The sequence below is a fragment of the Chiroxiphia lanceolata genome, chromosome Z (genome assembly GCF_009829145.1).
Source record: "Chiroxiphia lanceolata isolate bChiLan1 chromosome Z, bChiLan1.pri, whole genome shotgun sequence".
Classification (NCBI taxonomy): Eukaryota; Metazoa; Chordata; class Aves; order Passeriformes; family Pipridae; genus Chiroxiphia; species Chiroxiphia lanceolata.
Genome location: NC_045671.1, coordinates 9,167,677 through 9,188,971, shown reverse-complemented (window position 1 = coordinate 9,188,971; position 21,295 = coordinate 9,167,677). Strand labels below are relative to the sequence as shown.

The window sequence follows — 21,295 nt, the reverse complement described above, 5'->3', positions numbered from 1 at the left end:
CTCATTTGGGCTTCTGCATCAACATCCTTGGGCTTCTCAAGTTCCAGAGGTAACTTAGCTGCAGGATGGTCTGCCTGTTTTTCCTCTGCCTTGCAGAGCTTCTCCTCCTCTCCTTTGCCATGAGGCTCCTCTTGCTCCCTGATCCAAGCCTGACCATCCTTCTGGTAGCTGCCCGAACTGTGGTAGGAATGATTCGACTGCCTTTCCTGGTGATCATCATCTTGCTCAGAGCCATGGGCACTTTCATGGGAATGTTCCAGCTCACTTAGGTGAGAGCTTTCCTGGCTGACATTGCAAGAGGAGCCATATCTACTACTGCCAACAGGACTATGAGAGAATAAGAAAGTCCATCAGAAAAAATAATGGATTGGAAAAACACAAAACAATGTGCACATGCAACAAACTGAGCAGAACACTAAATATTACTGAAAACACATGTGTTATGGAGTCAAATATATTTAACTACTATGCTCTTATGATTATTATCTAGACTTATGAACCTCAAAACTTTGGTAGGCAGTAGAAATACTTCATACACAGCCTGCCAGCATATAGACCATATATGCTTTATATATATATATATATTTATATATATGTATATATGTATATGTATATGTATACTTTTATATATATACTTATATATGGTCTATACATATATATACCTTGGTCTTTCCTGCACCAAATACTACTTCACCTTACATCAGCAAGAAACTGCCAGTGAAGATATTCTAATAACCAGACAAGATTAATGGAATCATAGCAATTCAGAGTGAAAGTGTTTCTGTCTTCTGTGGTTTTGCCTCAGCTAGGGTCTTTATCATGATCATTTAAGCTGATTATTATTATTAAAAAATACAGTTAAAGTTAACTTTATTTTTATATATTGCAAGTTCATGATAAAATACATTGCAGTCAAGATTAAGATTGTCGAGACTCTCAAAACCTTTCACAAAAGTGGAGCAATTTTTCAAATGAAAGCCACATGTCTCTCTTTAATAGAGCTTTCTCAATAATTTGTTTTATATAAAAAAAACCAGAGCCACAGGGGTGTGATCTCTGTGATTCAAGACACCACTTTCAGGACTGAATTCCTAGAATCCTCAAACAAAATACAGCAGATGGAAATTTCTCATGCAGTCAGGAAAACTATGGCCAAGAATAAAGTAGCATTCATATTTCTCTCTTGTAGTCTTAGGAGAATTTGAAACCAGATAGGAAGTTTATGAGTGCAGAGTTGCAGCTGTGTGATCAGAGGAACAAGTTTCCCTTATATGACAGAGAAATATGTAAGTTTAGTGAGTCTCTGTTTTGATTTTTGAAGGCGATTGTAACTTAACGCAGAGGACTTAATACAGCCTCATGAAATACTGATATCTTCCTCTAGTGGTTTTCATAACTGCATGAAATAACCTTCTCACAGATTTTAGGAAAAGCGAGCATTAGAATACCTTCACTGATATCTCTGATAATGTTTTAATATATTCGGTAATATGAAATGAACCAAAGTAGTTCTATAACGCATCATCAGTAAGTTAAATTTCTCTCTAAAAGCCTTTATCTTGATTTTGAAAACAAAATGCTCCTTCCTACCAGTACTTTCTACCCACTGTTAGTTTTTTCTTGGCAAATACAATATTATTATCACTAAACAAGAAAGCAAAGTGAATCATATGCAGCAGAATTAACACACAAATACTTCTGAGAGGCTACTGAAATCAGCACTAAAAGCATTTCATTCAGTGGCACACGGTATAAGAACATAGGAAATTCAATTACACTTACAGAAAAAAAGTGGAAAAAGGTGAGAAAATGGTCTAAGGGCTTGTACATAACTAGCAACTGCAGTTTGCCATAACCTCTGTGACAAACATTGACAACAGATAGGGAATGGGACTGAGCTACAAACATCAGACACCAAGGCCGTTATCTACTGCTGCAGTGTTGCATCATAAATGGTCAAAATCCATTTATCATGCCTCATTTGTAACTAGCCTTTTCTCATTCTGTTGTTCCACGCTCTGCAGATCTGCAGCCAGTGTGTTAGGATGAAGCACTGCTCCATCAGGAGCAGAATCAAGCCCAGTTTCTCCCAGTTCAAGCTTCTCTGTCACATGCTCTTCTGCCTGATCGTCTTTCTGCAGTTCACCTGAAATCACATTCTGCTGATCTTCTGACTCTTTACCAAACTTCTCTCCCAGCTCTTTGTTGGATGTATCATCAACAGTGCTTGCACCAGATGGCTCTTTGGAAAGTTCATTGTCTACAGTGTCAGGCTGCTTTGAAGACAACTTTACTTCTATATTTGCATCTGTCAGTTGATCTGAAACTGCAGATTTTGAGTTTTCATCTGAACTGACTGTTCCTAACACCTTGTCATCTGGTTTTGACAAAGCCTGTGGTGGCACATTTGGTTCCTTTTTGGCAGAGGTCTCCCTGATGTCTTTTTGCCAGGGAAAGGAGAAATCTAGCTTTTTCCCAAATACTGCTCCTTGGGCACTCTCTGGCTTACTCACCTTTTCTTCACTACCTCCTTCAAACAGAGATGAAGAAAGTTTCTTAAAACTGGACATGAGGCCCTGATCTGTTCCTGCTTTATTAACAGAGGGTGGCTGCTGAGAGAAGAATGACCCAAATGGCTTTCCACTATCAGAAGATGACATAAAGCTGAATTTTGGCAAACTGGGTATGTTTGGTATCTCAAAGACATTTTTACTACTATTTGTATCTGGAGGGACATTATCCTGTTTTTTCAAGTCAGATTTGGAAGCAATCCCTTCTGCAGGCACTTCATCAACTGCTAAATGTTTCTCCTCTTTGGCAGTTTGCTGTTTTACTTCACTTGTCTTATCTTCATTTGGCTGAAGCTGATGAACACTGGGCTCATCAGCTGGAGCTGTGGGTTCTCTATCATTGCTACTGACCAAGTCCTGCTGATCAACACCAGCATTGGCCTGATCCCCTGTAACAGCAGCCTCTGATTCAAGTGTAGCACTCTTGTCTGACTGGGAAAGGTTTGTGTCTGCCTCACTAGCTGGGGCTTCCATTTCCAGTGCGGGCTCATTAGTAGAGTCAGAGGGAAGGACGTCAATGGCTGCCTTGTCTGCAGGAGCAGCTTGTTCCTCTGCTACATGTGAAGACCCTGTATCTAGTTGGGAAGTACCTACATCAGTCTGGTCAGTGGCCTCAGCCTGCACTGTATCAACTGCATCCCTGAGATCAGACTGGTATGGCTGAGTATCTACCACCTCAGAGGGTTGTGCTTCCTTATCGAGCTGCAGAATCTCAGGGGCTTGTTCCTCACTACAGACTCCCCTTTCTGGCATGATCCTCAAAGGTTCCTCTTTACAGGTTTCTGAGTTCTGTTTTGACTCAGCTTCTGTTTTCATAGGAGACTCATTTGTGGAGTTCTCTTCTGCTGAAACAGGTAATACATCCTTCTTCACAGAGCTTGAGACATCTCTTTTAGACTCTCTGGCTGCATCTGTATTTTCTGTCTCCTTAGAGTCTTTTGCTGGAACAGACCCAGTGACATCTTTCACACTACTGCTTTGAGGTTTAGGGGTGGATTTTGGAGCCATCTCTTTTGGAGGTTCTTTTGGACCTTTGAAGATGCCAAAGAGATCATTTGTGAAAGCTGGCGCTGGGGCACTTGGGAGGGAGGAGAAACCAAAGAAAGAAGAGCTTCTCTTCTGTGCAGGAGGAGGTGCAGTAGCTTGAGGTTGTGAAAAGAAACCAGAAAATGTTTTAGGAGGTTTCATTTTTGTCATGAAACTTGAAAACATTTCAACTGAAGAATCCAGAACTGATTTATCCCCCTCAGGTTCCTTAGGTTTGTTTTGAAAATTAGACGACTCTAGCATTTTAGGAGGAGTGTGTGGCTCTTGTGCCTGTTTTAACCTGTCACCAAGAGGTTGTTCAGGTACTTTATGATCTGGCTCTTGTGCCTGTTTCAACCTGTCACCAAGAGTTTGTTCAGGTACTTTATGTTCTGGCTCTTGTGCCTGTTTTAACCTGTCACCAAGATTTTGTTCAGGTACTTCATGTTCTGTTAACTCATGCTGTACACAGACTTCTTCAGAGACTGCTTCATTTTTGATGTCACTTGTACTATTTAAATCTTTTAGACCCTGGGAATCCATCTTATCACCTGAGGCCATGCTATTATCCATCTTTTCAGAAGTTTGCTCTTTTGAAGAATAAGGTTCTTCTTTATCAATGGGAAATTCAAGACTGTCCATTTTTTCTGTATTATGCAAAGCATCTTCTTCTGTCCCATGGGAAATAGTCTGAGAACCTTCCTGCACAGTGGGAGTCTGAAGGCAAGGATCAGCAGCAGCTGAATTGGTTACTGCAGTGTCATCTGTCTGTGGAAGCTTTTCTAAGTCACTCTCTTCAGCTACTGCAGCAATACTTTCTATATTTTTCACATTTTCCACTGCCAGCACTTCTGATTTATTTTCTGGGATGCTGAGGTCATTAGATATCTGTTTGCCAGTCACTGCTGCAATAATATCATCAACTTCTTTTTTGTTGTCTGCATCTTGTTGCCTGGTAGAACTGCTGCTTTTGACACCAGAGCCAGTGGAAACACTTTGCTTCACATGTGGCTTAGAGTCCACTGGTTTAGCTGGTTTTGTATTACTCTCCTGTCTATGAGCAGCTGGTGGCTTAGAGCTCATTGGTTTAGCTGGTTTTGTGTTATTCTCCTGTCCTGGAGTAGTTTGAGGCTTTTCATCCAAAAACGATGTCAAATTGAAGAAGCTAAAGCTAGTGCTTCTTTGAGGTACACTCTTCTCAGCAGATGGACCACTGGAGAAGAAGGAGGGCAGATGAAACAGTCCCTCTGTTTCTTGTTGCTTCCCGCCAGCAGGAGCAGCAGCAGGTGCTGAAGGCTTTGGTTCATCCGATCCAGTGAAGAAGGAGAATATGCTCTTACTGGCTGGCTGTGATTTCGGAGCAGTGATGTCAGAAAAGCTGAATGGCAAACTGAAACCTGACTCTTTAGGTGTCTGGTCTGGCTTCGGTTTTGTCCGATTGACTGTGTCTCCTAAGTGATCTCCTGCTTGTTGCTTTGGTGTAACTGTGGGTGTGCTGTTTTGCTGCACAGCTGACTGGCTCAGCTGGCTTATTCTGGGACCTACACCCATTGGCTTCTGTGAAGCATTCCCAGGAGGCACTTTTTTACTCTCAGGAGGCCCCTCTACAGCTTTTCTGCTTTGTTGTTCCTTTTGCACCCCAGGGCTAGGAGAGACCTGGCTGTCCATACCTTCTGTTCTCACCTCTTCCTTAGGGGTGGAGGACAGACACGGCATACTGGCACTCTGAAGACCCCCAGACTTCTCAGTTTTTTGTCTTGGCTCAGCCATAGTTCTGCTATTGGTTTTTGGAAGGGTTGTAGTGCTTGAAGTTGGTTGAGAAGACACAGGCTCCACTTTGAAGAGATCTCCGATGGATCCAAACAGTGATGAGATGCCAGAGGTTTCCTTCTGTTCTGGCTGTTTCACCTCTTCTGGTTTATCACTTTGAGTTTTCTTCAAATCTGGTGATGGCTGTGGTGCTTTGCTCACCTGTGTTTTAAAGAAATCAAAAAATCCGGAAGCTTGGGGTTTGTTGGCAGTTGAGCTAGCAGGAGAATCTTCTCCAAGACTGAACAATTTCAGAGCACTTTTAAATAATGTCTCCTCAGGCTCAGTGGCTGGTTGGCTCTGATTTGGCTGTGACTGAGAAGGTTCACTAACGTTTGCGTGCCTTTCAAGATGCCTGGAAGCTGGTGTTGTTTTGACAGGTCTCTCTTCTCGTATGGGCCTGCTGTCTGGAGCAGTCTGGCTTAGTACAGAGGGAGATCTTGTTAATCCTGGTTTTTTAACACGGATGTTTTCTGTTTGATTTAATTCTGGCTTTTCCTTTCTAGCAGCCTCCAAATTAAGTTCTGATGAGGCATTCCTTCTCAGTTCTGATATCACAGGAAACTTCTGCCCTGCCTGTGCCTCATCCAATTTTCTATTTGGTGTAAGTGGTAAAACATCAGTTTTATTTTCAGATGATATTGACTGTGTGTCTGTCCTCTTCAAGGCAGAATCTTCTGATGTGTCAGAGCCAGGGCCTGAAGACTTTCCAATTAGTCCCCCCAAAGCAGAAAATAAAGAGCTAACTTTGTTCACTGGTGTTTTCTTATCTTCCTCTGTCTTTTTTGTTTCTGTTACTCTTTCAGTAGATGCTACAGTTTCCTCAGCTTTAGGAGTAGACTGAAACAGTTGGAAACCAAAGAATCCTGATGACCCACTCCCAGAAGTTGTCACAGGGACAGCTTTCTCAACTTCCTTAGTGTGGACCTCCTTACTCAGGGATTTATTGAAAGCTGCTCTGGAATGTGTTCTGAGATCAAGGGTTAATGGAGGCTCCTCTGAATGATTCAGGGTTTCCTTCTCAGGCCTAAAATCTACTTTGAGTTTTTGAAGCTTATAACCTGAGAAGTCTAATGGCTGCTCTCTCTGATAATAAATAGACTCCTCAAACATTTGTGAAAAGGTTTCCAAATTCATGTTCATTAGCTGATCACTCCTCTGCAGAGCAACTGACAAATCCAGGGGTTTATTTGTTGTATAATCATCTAGAGACTCTTCTTCAGCAAACCAAAACAGCTCGTCTTCACTGCCAAGAGGGACTTTAAAACCACAAACAGCAATTGTGTTGTCTTCTAGCACAGCTCTTGGAATGGAATCCATCTGAAAGTTATAATCCCAGCAGTCCGGGTAAGAATAAGTTTCAGGAGCGCACACGTAGACATACTGTCCAGTGGGATCAGTGAGCAGCGAATACACATACTGGCTATCACTGTACATGTAGTATCCACAATCACCATCTTCTGATGGCCACCATATGCCCTGCTCAAGCATCATTATCCACTCCTGATACTCCCGGCTATAGGTTGAGTACATGAAGCTCTCGTCCATACTTAAAGTCTCTTGGTCAATTAGTGTCCACATCGTTCCATCACAGCCAGAGGAGTAGCTTAAATCCATGGGCAGCTCCTCAAATGAGTAACTGACATCTCTTTCAAAGGGTGGAAAGTTACTGTAACTTTCATTCACAGAATTAGCAGCCCATGCATCATTTTCTTCTGAACAAACATCTTGAAACATTAACTGGTCAAATGACTCATATGACATTGCACTTAAATCTAAACTCTGCCCATCAAAATTGGCATTAGTCTGCCAATCCACCACATTTGCATTCCCATCCTTTTTACAGAGATTCACTACCATATTGTTTTCAGGCCAGTCCAGGAACTGAGGGGGCAGAACAGAGTTCTGGTTTAACACATAGTAAACTGGAACTGCTATTCCATGACTGTCAGCCAGTTCCCCCATTTCATATTCCCATTCAAAGCCAGAATGGCTTCTTGTTTCCTGATAAACTGAGTACTGCTCCGTAGGGTTATAGCTTTTATTAGTCAAATTGAGAAATTCATTTGATCCTTTGTTTAAAGGAGTTGGAATTACTCTAGATTCTACATCCTGATGAGGAATATGTCTACTATTTTCAGGCTTTCCAGATAAGTCCTGTACCTTGTCTTGCATATTTAGAGCTTCAGGTTGCACAGGATGCCCACAGCGGGGAACACGTGGCTCAGCTGTTTTATTTACTTTTGCACCGGACAGGTGGTCAGTAGTTTTGGAAGATTCCACTGTTTTCACATGATCTTGTTTCTCCTTTGGTTTAGGCAGGAGATTTTTTAAGAAGCTGGAAGCTTCCTGTTTTTCTCCAGTGCTGCTTTGGCTGTCAGAAGCCATTCCTGAGTTGTTGGGTTTTGTCTCTGAGCTAGAATCCTCACCTTTATCAAAGAGCTTCATGAAGCCCAGCGAGTTTGTTTTCACCTTCTCTTGCTTAGATTCAGACAAGTTTTCATTTGAAGCTAACCTAAATAAGCCAGAAAATAATCCAGGAGAAGTGCTTTTCTGGCCATCACCCTCACTTTTTGCAGTTAGGTCTTGGTTATGGGCTGTGTTTTCATTGGAAGAAATGCGAAGGAACCCAGAAAGAAAACCTGGTGCATGCTTCTTCTCCATATCATCTGCACTTGCAGCTTCTGGCCCTCTGGCTGAAGAGGTGGATTCAACTGAGCTGTTGTTTAGTCCTTCCTTCATCAGTCCTTCTTTTACATTTTTAGGTTCCTCCTGAGTACTCTTGGTTCTCTGCTGCTCTTCTGCAGCCTTAATGGTAGCAGAGCCATTCTCCTGGTGCTTTTCTCTGTTTCCTTGGCCACTAGATAGATTTTCTTTATTTGTGGTTTTTCCCTGTAAAAGTTCCTCCTTATGGTCTGATAAATTTGGAACTGAGCTAGATTTTAATGAAATGGCATTTTCTGAATTCCTGTTTCTGTCTCCAGGTAAAGAACTGTTGCTAGAACTCTGGTCACTTCTTTGGTCCTTTGTAGGTGCTAGATTTTCCACAGAAGAAAATTTAAATAATGAAGGAATAAAGCCTCCCTTCTCATTCTTCTGTTCCTGCTTTGCTGAAAAACCTAGACCACTGAAAAAAGGAAGTTTTCCAGTGAAAGGAAATGAGTGTTCTTCGTTTGATGAACTATTTTGTCTTATATCCTCCTCAGACTTATGGCCTTTAAAATGCTCAGATGTACTTTCTTTCTGCCCTTGTTCAGCAGAAGGAAGCAACAACTGACTGAAAGACTTTTTGAGTGGACTGAAAAAGCTTTCAGATGCTGTACCCTGACCTTGAGGTTGTGAATTAGGTTCCACATTACCTCTGTTTTGCTTGTTTCCCAGTCCATGACCTGAAGTATGCTGATCCCCTGAGTGATTTGCAGGAGGCTGCTCCCTGGCAGTCGGTGCACCCTCTTTCACAGTGGCAGCTGGTTGGTTTGTAACAGGATGCAAATCTGGTTGCTTCTGTGGCACATCCTGCTGCTTGGGAGCCAAGAGACCATCAAAATTGGCTTTCAGGCTGAAGGAACTGACTGAGTTTGTGAGCCTGCCAAAGATTGAAGACACAGAAGTGCTATTTGCGTTTACCTCTGCCTCACTTCCAGTCTCACTTTTCTGTACCTCTGGAACAATGCTGCTGGTCCTGGCTGACGTCTGTCCAGATGGTGTTTCACTCCTGTTTGCCTCATCAACTTTCGCAGCCTGGTTGTCCTCCTTGGTGTGCTCCTCCTTTATGACTTCTTGCTTTGGCACTTCCTTCTCAGAGAAGATCTTTAAAGGATTAAACATGCCTAGAACTGAATTCACAACCGAATGTTGGTTCTGCTGGCCATCAGCAGCAGTTCCTTGTGATTGTTGGGGATGATGTGGTGCAGAAGCCTTACTGTCCACCTCAGTGGTTTCTGGCTTGTTAGAGTTTATGTTCTGGGCTCTTTTATCACCACTTACTGGGGATGGTAGCAAAGACTGAATGGAGAACTTCGTGTCAGCTTTATTATCTGCTGCTCCTCCAGAAGATGAACTCTCGCTTTTAGACTTATTAGAAAATACATTCAAGATTCCACCTTCTGATGAGTTTTTGTTTTCTGTATTCTCTGGAGTGGAAGAAACAAGCTTTTCAACAGATGCTGTGAGCTGCTTTGTGCTTGACCCTACCTTTTCTGTGAAAGAGCTGAACAGGGAATTTACTGTATTTTTCACACCTGACAAGTCTGGAAGAGATTCAGATTTGCCTTTGGTACTCTCCTCCGCAGTAGGCTGTTTGGTCTCTTCAGACTTTTTAGCTTCTACTGAATTATCAGCATTACCCTGTTTCAGTGGCATGCTCTCAACACTTTTTCTGGTTTCTGGCAATGTACCAAATTTGCTGATTTCTTCCTCCTTTTCAGCCAAGTATTCTGAGACTGATTCTACCAGACACTGAAGTTCATCCATTGTGTCTATGTACTCCTCACTGGGTTCTTCAACAGGAGACAGTGTCAAGTCTTGCGTAGTATGAACACGCTTGCTCTCTTTAGTTTTATGTTTTTTATCAGAGCTAGCCTTTTTTTGAGAGCCCATATTTGCAGGGCCATTAACAGTTAAGTTTCTCAAATGGTTGATGTCAGAATCACACCATGTTTTTGAAAGCGTAGCCAGTTCCTCCATTTCATCATCCGAAACAGGCGAGTACTGGAACTCATCAGAAGCACTGCTGTCAAATTCCTCAAGGACATCCACAGGCACAAAAGTGTTCTCTGGCATCCCAATGTGTTTCATGTCTTCAGCGTTACTGAGGTGAAGAGAGTCCTCACGGTTCATTCCCTGCTTGATGGGCAACTTGCCACTTTTAACCATTAACCCATTTTTGTATGGACGCAGGATTGGATAAGCAGGCAACCGTTCCTTACTTTCTGAGCTACTGGTATATTTTCCAGTTCTATCATATAATGGGAAATCATCAACTAGTTCAGAACTAGTTGCCACACCATTGAAATAAACTGCCTTCTCCCCAGGAAAATGTAGACCTCCATTACCTGGCAGGCTTATTTGTTCTCTCCCTCCAAAATTGTATCGCAGCTTCTTTTTCCTTCTTCTATCTATTGTATCATATTCCTCAGGATACCTAGGGACATCTACAGATCCTGACTCCACACACACCCTTTGGCAGCACCTTGATCTTTCACAGTGACTGAAATTTTCTCGTTTTGAGAGAGTCTGCATCTTTTTAATGTTTTTCTCATGCCAACTTCTATTTTTATGATTTTTTTCTAAGAATTCCTCTATTAGCAATTTTCCTAGCTCTTCATAGTTACTCTCCTCTTCTTCTTCTCCATCTTCAGAGTTAAATGGAATGATCCTGACTCTTTCATTTCTAGCTAGAGATCCTTGTCTAAGATGAGAAATAAAGGAGGTGGGAGGGAAAGAAAGAGAGGCAGCAAAAAAAAACAGGAAGGGAAAAACAACAGTTTTAGAAAAAGCTCTAGAAAAGACAGAAAAAACAGCAATGGTAAAACAGGCATTAAATAAAGGAAAATTAAAATCAGAAACACTCAGAAATAACAAAGTTGAAAACCTGCCAATCTACCACCATTACATTTAAATGAAACAGTCAAAAAAAGCAGCATGGGTTGTGAGATTCCACCAGTTATGGCTGCACAAAAATTAGAAGTGCTTCTTTGAAGGAGAACAGCTTTTTGTGAGCAAGTGAGGGCACACAGCCTTGGCTGCACCAGGACTCTGCTGTTACTTTTTTAGGCATGCTGAAAAGAAGTCACTTATTGCAATAGCAGGACTACTTTGAGATACAGTGCCCACGTGCACCATTCCACTACGCTGTGCCTGCATTTCGGTCACTCCATGCTGCAGACTTTTGTTTTAGCAGTATTCATAAAGCAGAATGACTTTGTCTCTGCTTTATGACTTTGTGTCTTCCAGGGGTGGCTACAAAGCAGAGACTTCATGTAAAAACCCAAGAGTCACTGGACTCCAGGCAACTGTGCAAACTGTGCACACCAGCAGCATGAGGAGTTTCGGCTACTCCACCACTCCTCTTTGCTGGGAATGCTCTCACTGCAGCTACTGGCCTGGAGGAGCTCCTACCAACACAAAATGAAGGTTCTCAGGGGTGTCACTGGATCAGAAGGTAGAATAAAACACTGGCACTGGATATTAGCCCATTGCAAGCCTCACACGCTTTTCAGGATCCGTACTTCCCCTTTATAATGCATCTAAACAGATCCAGCAACTTGTCCATTGTAGGAGAATGGATTAAAACTGTGAAACAATTCCAAGCTTCTCAGAAACCCAAGTAAATGACCCTTGGGATTTTGGGATTAATTCCTAGCCCTTGGTCAGAAGGATTATCTCAATTGTTCAACAGCCCAAAGGCTAATAGCAAGAAAGCTTCCTCTTTATCTGAATCTCACAAGAACAGCTCCCGGCAATCTACATAAAAATAAGCAGGTAGAAAGTGGATGTAAAAATAACAAAATTATCATCTGAAAGATGCACCATAGCTTTGTCTCACATCATCCATTGTTGAGAACTAGGGAGCATGAGGGCACGTATGCCCTGATGCCATCAGAGCAGGGCAAGAGAAAGGAAAAGACAGAAGGCACACAGGCATTTCATGGATACTGCTAATACAAGAATCTTCATCATGAGAGTTGCACGGGGCAGCCCAATATAGAACACCATCGGGATAGCCCTGAAAAAGAAATAGGTCATTGCATTTTCACTACTGTTGGTTTAGTACTGCATTTCCACCAGTATTACCCAACTTACTCTAATTGAAATGGTGCTCATTACTTTAAATTACTCCTGTTATAAACATTTAGTACACTTACTACACTTCTTGCTCACAATTTTAAGACAGTAATTGAAATAATTTTCTTTTAAAAGCTAACAAAATTTAAAAGACTCCCAGGGCCACCATAGTTACTGGATCAAGACCTTCCAAATCTCAACTGAAAGCAATGGGACCTACATGAATGCCTGAAGAGCCATTATCTGTAAATGCTGAACCAACAATAGGCTAATTTAGGCATAAAGGAAATTACTTTTCTTTGCAATTGAGTGCCTTCCCCGATATGTGTTTCCCCTGTACTTCTGCAAAGCATCCCTTTCACAAGAAATAAAGCAATGATGAGAAGTCCAACACATGAGAGGACTAAGAGATGACAACATCAGCCCAGCACTTAATTAACACAGATCTGAAAAGAGAGAGGAGGCAAACAGCAAACATCAGCTGAAATGTATCACAAGACCACTTCATAGCAGCAGCAACAGCAGGGTGGAGACAGGCACACAGGCGCAGAGAGGTCAACCCACCTATCCGACAGATCTAGAGAGCGCCTGCTCTCTAGCGAGCACTGGCAGCTTGTCATCTGACTACACTCAGATGTGGACTCTGGGTCAGTGCAGCCACTCACAGTGGAATCTATGCTATCAAATCGCCTTGGGAGTGAAGAGAGCAAGAGCAGGGAGACATGGAGGACAAATGGTTACACAAAATGAACATTGCAAAGAAAACTTAGTGCTTAAAAAAAAAAAAATAAATGAAATCTGAGGGGAAGATATCTACTATTCTGAAGCCAAACTGGCTGTTGGCAGCAAAACATTCTCCAAAGACAAATAAAAATATTGCCTGTTATCCCTAGGAGAGTGTGGAAGAAAATACATGTACTTCTATCAAATGAGTATGATCACATGTAACAGCTAATAAAGAGAATCAGAACTTTTCCACCCAAACTCAAATGTCATAAGAAAAAAACTAAGGTGTTAGGACAGTTTCAACTGAGGCATTTTGGCACTGACAACATTCTGCCCAATTCAAGTCAGGTTCTAGCAGAACTTTGCCTGGTTCCTCTGGGTCTGCCCAGGACAGCCTCCTACAAGCTGTCGTTTCCTCAGCAACCACCAGTTGTCATGAACTGCAACCTGCAGAGTGCCAGGAACACTGATTTCATCAGGTGACTGCCTGGTCCACAGTATTAATTGCTGCTAGGACCAAAATTCAAACACAGTTTAGTTTTGCAATACTCAGCTACAACTTAGTTTTGAAAATATTTAAGATCTACCCACATGCTTCTTTTCAGTCACCTTATTAGCAATACCTTTCTGGTAAGAACGAGAATCCCACATAGCTTCTTTGGAAAGCTTATTTGCATTTTTTAAGTTTTAAGATACAACATGTAGCAAAAAATCTTGTTGGGCATGTGGGAAATGCACATGGGAACAGGAAGGCTCAGAGGGAATCGATCACCATCTAGCCTTCCTGGACTGAAAGTAATTTTAGACCTTAGCAGTCTACAAAGCTCATTAAATTTTATCAGTCCAGATTGTTTCACACCAATACTTCAGGAAATCAGGAAAAAAACCCCCAAACCCACAAATTCATACTCTAGCTTGTTATTCTGTAACAATTCAAACCAGAAGTGCTTCTTTGGAAGGTCTTACGAACACATTTAGCCTTTAGATACAGTTAAAAGTTCACAAACACCCTGGCTCCAAGAAAGGTGAGCCATGAAAGACTACTTGTATTGTCAACACCACCCCAAGAAGTCAAACAACTGCAAAAATACACAGCCACCATTGGCTTCCCCTGGCTGGGGGCCCAATCCCACTGTTCACTTTGGCTCTTCCATAAAGAGAATGCCTCAGCTCATCTACACAGACTCTCAGTAAGATCTTCAGCAATTTTACCACTGCAAACCAGCAGCACAGAATCACACGGGAAAGGGAATAACTTGCTTATATAAGATATTTAATGGACCAGGAAAAGAGCACTAGGAATGACATGTCACACTGCAGTGAACACATTTTGTCGGCATATTTGCCTCTGTTCTTGAAACCTCAATAACAGTAACAACATTAAATGTTACCACTAAAACTCTTCCTTTACCATTAATGACCATATGTCAAGAAGAGTAAAATTTAGCCTCAGTCACACACCCATGAGGACAACTGAATTCAGGTTCAGGCTTCAGGAAACAAGAACATTCTTACCAAGGGACATAAAGTAGAACAAATCAGTTATAATACATATAAAACTCTGCACATCTGTGATAGTCTTTAAGCAATTGCCTCTTCCTTCCACATCTAAAGCAGAAGCAGCAGCATAGCCTGTTCTACACACCTACTTCTTACCAAGCTGACCAGCACTGTCCAAGTTCTTCTGCTTTCTCCTTACACAACCAGCTCTATTATTAACTTATTATCATAAGCTAATGCTGTAATGCTTAATACTTAAGTTAAAACCAGTTGTGAAACCACTGATTTATGGTCAAAAATATAATTAAATCAAGTAAACCATTTTGCGTATAGCTCAAAGCAAACCAAAAGAGAAAGCACAGAATTCAACAGGGTTATATGAGGACCAAAAAAAAAAAAACAACCAAAAAACCCCAACTAATTGGTTACAAACTTTCTTCTTGAATACGTTGCTTTGACAGAGTCAATAGAACCAGAACTAAAACAGAAAATAAATCTGCCCCAGGAAAAAAGCTCCCAATAGGATAACTCTGCTAGGCTGTGTTTCACTGGCTTGGGAGGCATGCCCATGCAATGGTACCAGAACAATCAACTACTCAGTGCTCTGGCCTTCAAAAGGTAAGGGGAAGGTACAGCCAAGAGTAAATGACCTCAAAGTTGAGCATATCTTTTAAAGGTAACTCCCTAAACTCCCAGATCTGGTGTAACACGAAGCCTCATGGGTTTTTCCCGGTTCACAGCACAATCCCAATGCTAACAAAACACCTTTCCATCAGAAGACTTTTAAAGCCCTTGATCTGCCCTCCCCTGCCAGCATGGCAGCTTCATGGCCCTGCCACAAAACAACAGAAAAAGAAGAGCTACCCAGCAGACAGCACTCACCTGATGGCCACGCGCTCCCGGTAATCCAGATCATAGTTTTGTAGGGAGTCAGCACAGGAATCCCGCAGGACCCCTTGCTGCTGCAGGCGTGAGGGTACCGTGAACTGGTGCACGGAGGCGTTGGGCTGGGACGTGGTGTGGAATGGAGGGGGGATGCTGTTACTGGTCTCACTGCGGTAGTCGCTGTCCCGGTCATCCACAGCACTGTCAGCATCTTCAAAGGCTAAGAAACAAAACCAGTTAAGGCCACAGCTCTCTCAAGTCGCCCTGCATGGGGCAGTAATGCCCATATCATTTTGAAAGAATGGCAAAAAACACTGTTTCTGCTGTGGATTTATCTCCATTTGGTAGCTGGCTATAACCTCCAGTTCTCTCAAGTATGCATCAAGGAATTGCGGTGATCAGGTCCACACCCTCCTTCCCCTCTTCCCATCATAGGAGTATACTTCTCTTTAGTCGTTACTAATCAGCAGATTAAGACATTTTTAATCAAAACAAAAAAAAAAAACCCCAGCATCTAAAATTTCAGGTACTTTGCTGCTGCCAAAATGAACTTTTAGATGTTGGGTCAAAAAAAAAAAACCAAAACACCAAAACATTTCCTTATGGAAAGGAGCTCTTTTCCTGGAAACTTTTCAGGCTTTAATTCAAGCTGTAATACTGTCTCTTCTTCTCAGCATCCTTAACTGTAGGGTTCTGGATGGGTATTTCATGCCTTTTTTTCTCTCCTTTTTGGTAAAAGTATTAGTTTAATTTAAGAGAAACTAATGTAAACTACTCAGTAGGAAAACCAGAAGAACTGGGAGAGCAGTTCTGCTTATAAACAATTACACTACTTCTTATAGGGGAAAATTGCTACATTTAACACATACAAGTAAATTAGCCTAAGTATAGTACTTAACACTAATAATAACCTTCACAAAGGAAAAGGCTCCTCTCCAATGAGTCCCTCTCCCTGCAGAAACATTTTAGCTTGTCAACCCTTCAGAAAAGGAGAGTGCCGAGTTATAGTGAGGAAAGGTATCAAAAATATATGGCTGTGTATGGCTGTGCTGGATGCAAGGTTATCTTTGCAAGCTTAAAGTGAAATACACACACTGTTAGGCAGCGGAGTGCACCATTAACATGCTTGAAACAAAAGAAAATAAGGATCAGCCATTATTCATTCTCTCTGCCAACAAAAGCCTGCCTAAAAGGGACAATCAAATTAAAGCTCTCTCCGGAAAGTTACCCAGTGGTGTGTGTTCTACACAGTCATTGACCATGAGGCTAAAGGTGCTCTTTACAGGCCAGATCCTTAATAAAACCTACATTTAAGTGCTGAAATTCCAAGCAGATGGAATGCAGCATCACAGAACACCTTCTTCTTCCACCGGTGCTTCCCACACCTCTATTTCAATTTCCATTTTTTCAATCTGAGGTAAAATTTGTTCTGTGACCTTTTCAGTTCCTTCACAATACAGTAAGATTAGTGCCCTGGAGATGGATGGAAGAGTAGAAAAGAACCCTAGCAGAAAACAAGTCTGCAAAATATGGGCCACTTGAAAAAGCCCAGCTCTACCCTCCTAAGTAGAACCAATTCAATTTGATTGTCCACACTGAAAACGAAGTTAAGCCTCCTGCTTTTTAGTAGTTTAAATGCTGCAGAGTTCCTGTCAGTCTCTAGTCAATTGAACAGAAATGAATAGCAATCATATGCTGCTTTATTCAGCTTTATTAAAAGCAGTGTCCATCAATTTTATTACAGTTCAGTGCTTAGGAGAAACATTCAAGATTTACTACACAAAAGTGATTTTATATGGTAAGGTGCCAAACCACTCTGAGGAGCACCAAACTTCCAGCCTGTGGAGCAAGGGTTGATCTATTTGTCAATCACAAGGCACACGCTGTCCTCAGAAGAATAACAAGCTATTACTCAGCTGAGCAATGACATTGCTGAACACTTGAGCCACTACCATCTAATGCACAATAATTACTTTTACTGGGAAAGAAACACACTGCTCCAAAGAGCCTTTTAATGCCTCACTTCGCTGCTCAACTAATTTCTTGGTCCCATCAGATGTAGGTGTCAGTCAAGCTAAAGCCTAAGTAACTCTGGTACAATGGAAAGTTCTTCAGCTGTGGCTGCATCATCATGGTAGCACTCGTAGGGGCTGAAGGCAGCCTAACTGAGATACAGGTCTGGGAGCTAGTAAAAGTCACCAGACGAACAGCCTCGGGGATAAACAAATTTAGCTAACTTCAAAAATAAAGCAAAAAGTACAAATCAGTAGTACAATCGTCTGGGTCAAAAAACCCCAGTGAATCCAGTAACTCACTAGTATTGGGCTAAGCTTAGTATCAGGGCATGCAAACACTTAGACAGTTATGGTTACCAGGAAGCAGGACACAGCTTCTACAGGTCAGCAGCTCTGACCACCTGACAGGCTCAGAGATTTCCAAAGGAATCAGACTGTCGCAGAAGCACCATCTGGATTTGTTAACCAGCCATCCCGTCTCACCTCTGCACTATCAAACGAAGATTTCCCACATGGACCACAGTATCTCTAAGCAACATCCAAAAATAGCTGATTAGCTTAAATGTTAATCATACATTTAGAGCATATATGTTTATAAAAGCTGGTACCAGAATTTCTCACAATTTTTACTGGTGTTTAGCATGAGGAAGTCACTTTGGGATCATGACACTAACTGCCCCCCTGAGGCATGTTTAAAGGATGCAAGGCTCCTTGAGACAGAAACATATTGTTTCTTTGATGTATGCACCATGAGCCTAACAGCATCCATAGATGTTAATACCAGGCAGAAATCCTCATAAATAAGAGATAACTCAAAAAAACTCCTGTTCATGCTGAACTGCAACTACCCTATGAGCAATCTCACTTTATCTAACAGAAGTGTTCTCAAATGAAGACATTGCTCAGCCTGATCAAAAGCATCAAAAACTGGCCCATATGTGGCATATAGCACACGTTACCTTTGCAAAAAAGTATTCTGTGAAATGCTAGCATGTAGTGGTAATCTTGTTCATTAACATGCTTGATGTTTAAATTTCAATTAAGCAAGAGACTGACAAAAGCTTGCAGAAGCAGCTTTGGGGGTGCAGTGCCCCTTCAAAAGGAGGCATTACAGTCCATGTTTCAGCAAAATATCCCTCACAACACACATGGTGTGATAAATTCAAGTACTATTTTCTTTGAACAGATGATACACCAAGTCTTCCATAAGCGAAGTTGTAGCTTAGCCTCAGTCTCTGAAGATCAGTTAAATTAATAACAAGATACATAACAATAAACAAAAAAAAGTCAGTAACTGTTATCACACTTTGAGAAATTTCACACATACCAAAGAGCTCTCAAGGGACAAAACTGCTTCTTTGTCACTGGACCCACTGTACAGACAGCTGTGGGTGTGGCTGAAGGGGCAGGGCACAAGCATGCTGTTCACGTTTCATCATTGAATATTCATGCATATAGGCAGCATAAGAAGAAAACCCATCGGATTGTGACATCACACAGTAGGATTTTACAGAGTGGGGAAAATCAAGGAAAGGAGAGATACCTTCTCTGCCTGTTATTCCTCCCCTCAGCTCCTGCCTCTCAGAGTTATTACACTGCTGCAGGGTAGAACACACAGAGTTTTTAACATCTTGATCTCAAAACCACTTTGCACAGTCCCGCCATGTCATGTCAACTAATCACCTTTAGCCTCTGGCAACTTTCTTAAATCAAGCTTCAGGACAGGAAGGAGAGCCAGCAGCAAAATTATTACAGGTGGCTGGATGAATGCACTTGAAGAAGTGTTTTTGCTGGTTTAAGGTCCCAATGCACAGCAGGAACTCCTCTCAAAAGGTTGTATTAATTGCCTCCTGCTTTTCTAGCATAATGTGTCATCAGCCACTGGGAGCTGAGGTCCAGTCCCGCAAGCTTAGTTATCATCCATAAACTTGAGCAAAATCTTGGACAAAAGCAAAATCCTCACAAGTTCTCCAAATTAAGCACTGAGCTGTTCACAGCTTTTGTATATTTCAATAATGGTAGAAGAGAATAAAGTGTTCTAAGTGAAGGAACTATGTCCAGTCCAAGTCAGTAGAGATCTCTGCCAGCTCCCCACCGAGGCCTTTGCAATTCACCTTCCCCACCCTTCATCCACTTAAACTTCTTTTCAGGATAGCTCCCCACAACTTCATTCCTTAAGTATCGGACCCCACTACTCCATCATCTGCCAAATCATCGGTCCCTTATGGCAATCATGGACACTTTCTAAAAACTTATGCTAATCAAAATGCGTATTAGCCTAAAGAGGACTATTGAATAATAAGGAAGGGAAAAAAAGACACAAGGGCATTTTTTGAGGCCCTTCTATATCTCTCCATGCTAAAAACACCTAGGTTGTGAGAAATACTTTAAGTGTAATTTTGCAGGTCGTTAGTTCATTGTATTGCCCTCATCACTTAAAAATACATTAGAAATTTGCATAATTGTAAAATGGCAAGTTTACAATATTCAGTCTTCAGTTTAAGAGCTTTCATAATCTCGTTTTTCCCACTTGAAAATACTCTGCTGCTGAAACACTCAACAGTCAAGAACCAAACTGACAGGCTGAAGTGCAAAGACTACTTTGAACATCTATCCTAGTTCTTCAAGTCTTTCCCTTTCCTAAACTAAGACCAGGTTAGCAGCACTAGCTATCCATTTCCTAAAGTGCCCCCTGTCCCTAAGAAGGGTCTGGACTACAGCACTCCTTTAGCAAGAAGCTCTTACCAGGAAAAATCTTCCAGCTACCATCATGCTGTTTCTGCTGCTTCCTTCTCAGTTGCTTTTGAAAGTTTACAATTAGAAGTGTATTTTTCATAACATTATCAAGATAATGGAGTTCACTTGGAAACATCATCAACACTGGCCCAGGCCTGCCTATAAGCATTCTAACATGATTTCAGAGGACAGCACAGGAAGGATGAAAGAGAGGGAGGAAGGGAGCCTCATGAACACAAATACCTTTTAAATCAAAAACTCCACACACCAACACTCCAGATAAATAGGAGAAATACACTCTGCACAACCCTCCTAAACCTCTCACTGACCAATGCCTAAGCACCCCACTTCCTTCCAAAATACCCAAAACTGAGAATTAAAGAAAGCTGTTTAGGACACTAATCTTTGGTTTAGTAGTGTACAAAAGTTAATTAGTTACCTCTCAGTTATCCTACCACACCTCTGAGAATAACTCCAAACAACTGAGACATTCAACACTGACAGCACTGACAGCATTGAGTTGGTCAACGCTGCTGATGCACAAAGAACTTATTCGTTGGTCAAAGACAGGAGACCAAGGAGGATAAAAAACATTGTTGGAGGAGAAATGGGGAAGTCAGTGGTGGGAGAATTCTAAAATGCATAACAGGTCCACGTGTGAAATGCACTCTAACATTAGCTGGACATTAGACTCAGAGCATCCTCTCCAGATCCCATTGTGTCAAAAATGGAAAAGCACCAGGCAGAATCCCTTCCCTGCTGGATGCAGTCGCAGTGTTCTTTCTTTGTGTGTTCCCCTTAGCAACACCCTCATTCGTAGCTTTTTTACAGGGAACAGACACCTTCATTTTAAGCTTGATGGATCAGTCTTTACAGGTCTTATGGGCTGTAGAAGCCACATACTATATCTTGAGCAGAAGCCTTGCCTGTAAGACTTTCAGAAAGTGAAGATGTTTCATGCACATTATCTAGAAAAATGAACAAAAATTTGGTGGCCAGTGTACAGGTTATCACACCAGTCTTCACATGTAGCATTAGCCCCACAGATCACAGTCAGCTGCAGTATCTAAATTTTACCTGTCCCAGGCTGGTAAGCACTAGTTAAAGCAAAGCCCTGCCACTTTTGCCATGATACTGTCTCACTGAGCTTGAATATGGTACAATACCTACAACCCCACTGGTGTGCACCTGCCATTTCTGCTTTCAGATTTACTCCTACTAGTAGTATTTGGAAGATATTTC

The 21,295-nt window shown here is 41.8% G+C and overlaps 1 protein-coding gene across 6 annotated transcripts in view; it reads right to left on the bottom strand.

Moving 5' to 3' along the window:
- The window catches only part of UNC13B (unc-13 homolog B), a 209,623-nt gene that overhangs the window by 131,644 nt on the left and 56,684 nt on the right, over nucleotides 1-21,295 (bottom strand). For 5 of the 6 annotated variants that reach the window (XM_032675045.1, XM_032675049.1, XM_032675047.1 and 2 more), the window contains 2 exons: nucleotides 15,300-15,522; nucleotides 1-327 (listed from right to left, as the gene is read on the bottom strand). In XM_032675045.1, the coding sequence (XP_032530936.1) occupies nucleotides 1-327; nucleotides 15,300-15,522 (550 nt within the window). The remainder of the gene's footprint in view (nucleotides 328-15,299; nucleotides 15,523-21,295) is intronic. The other variant, XM_032675046.1, reaches the window with a different exon arrangement.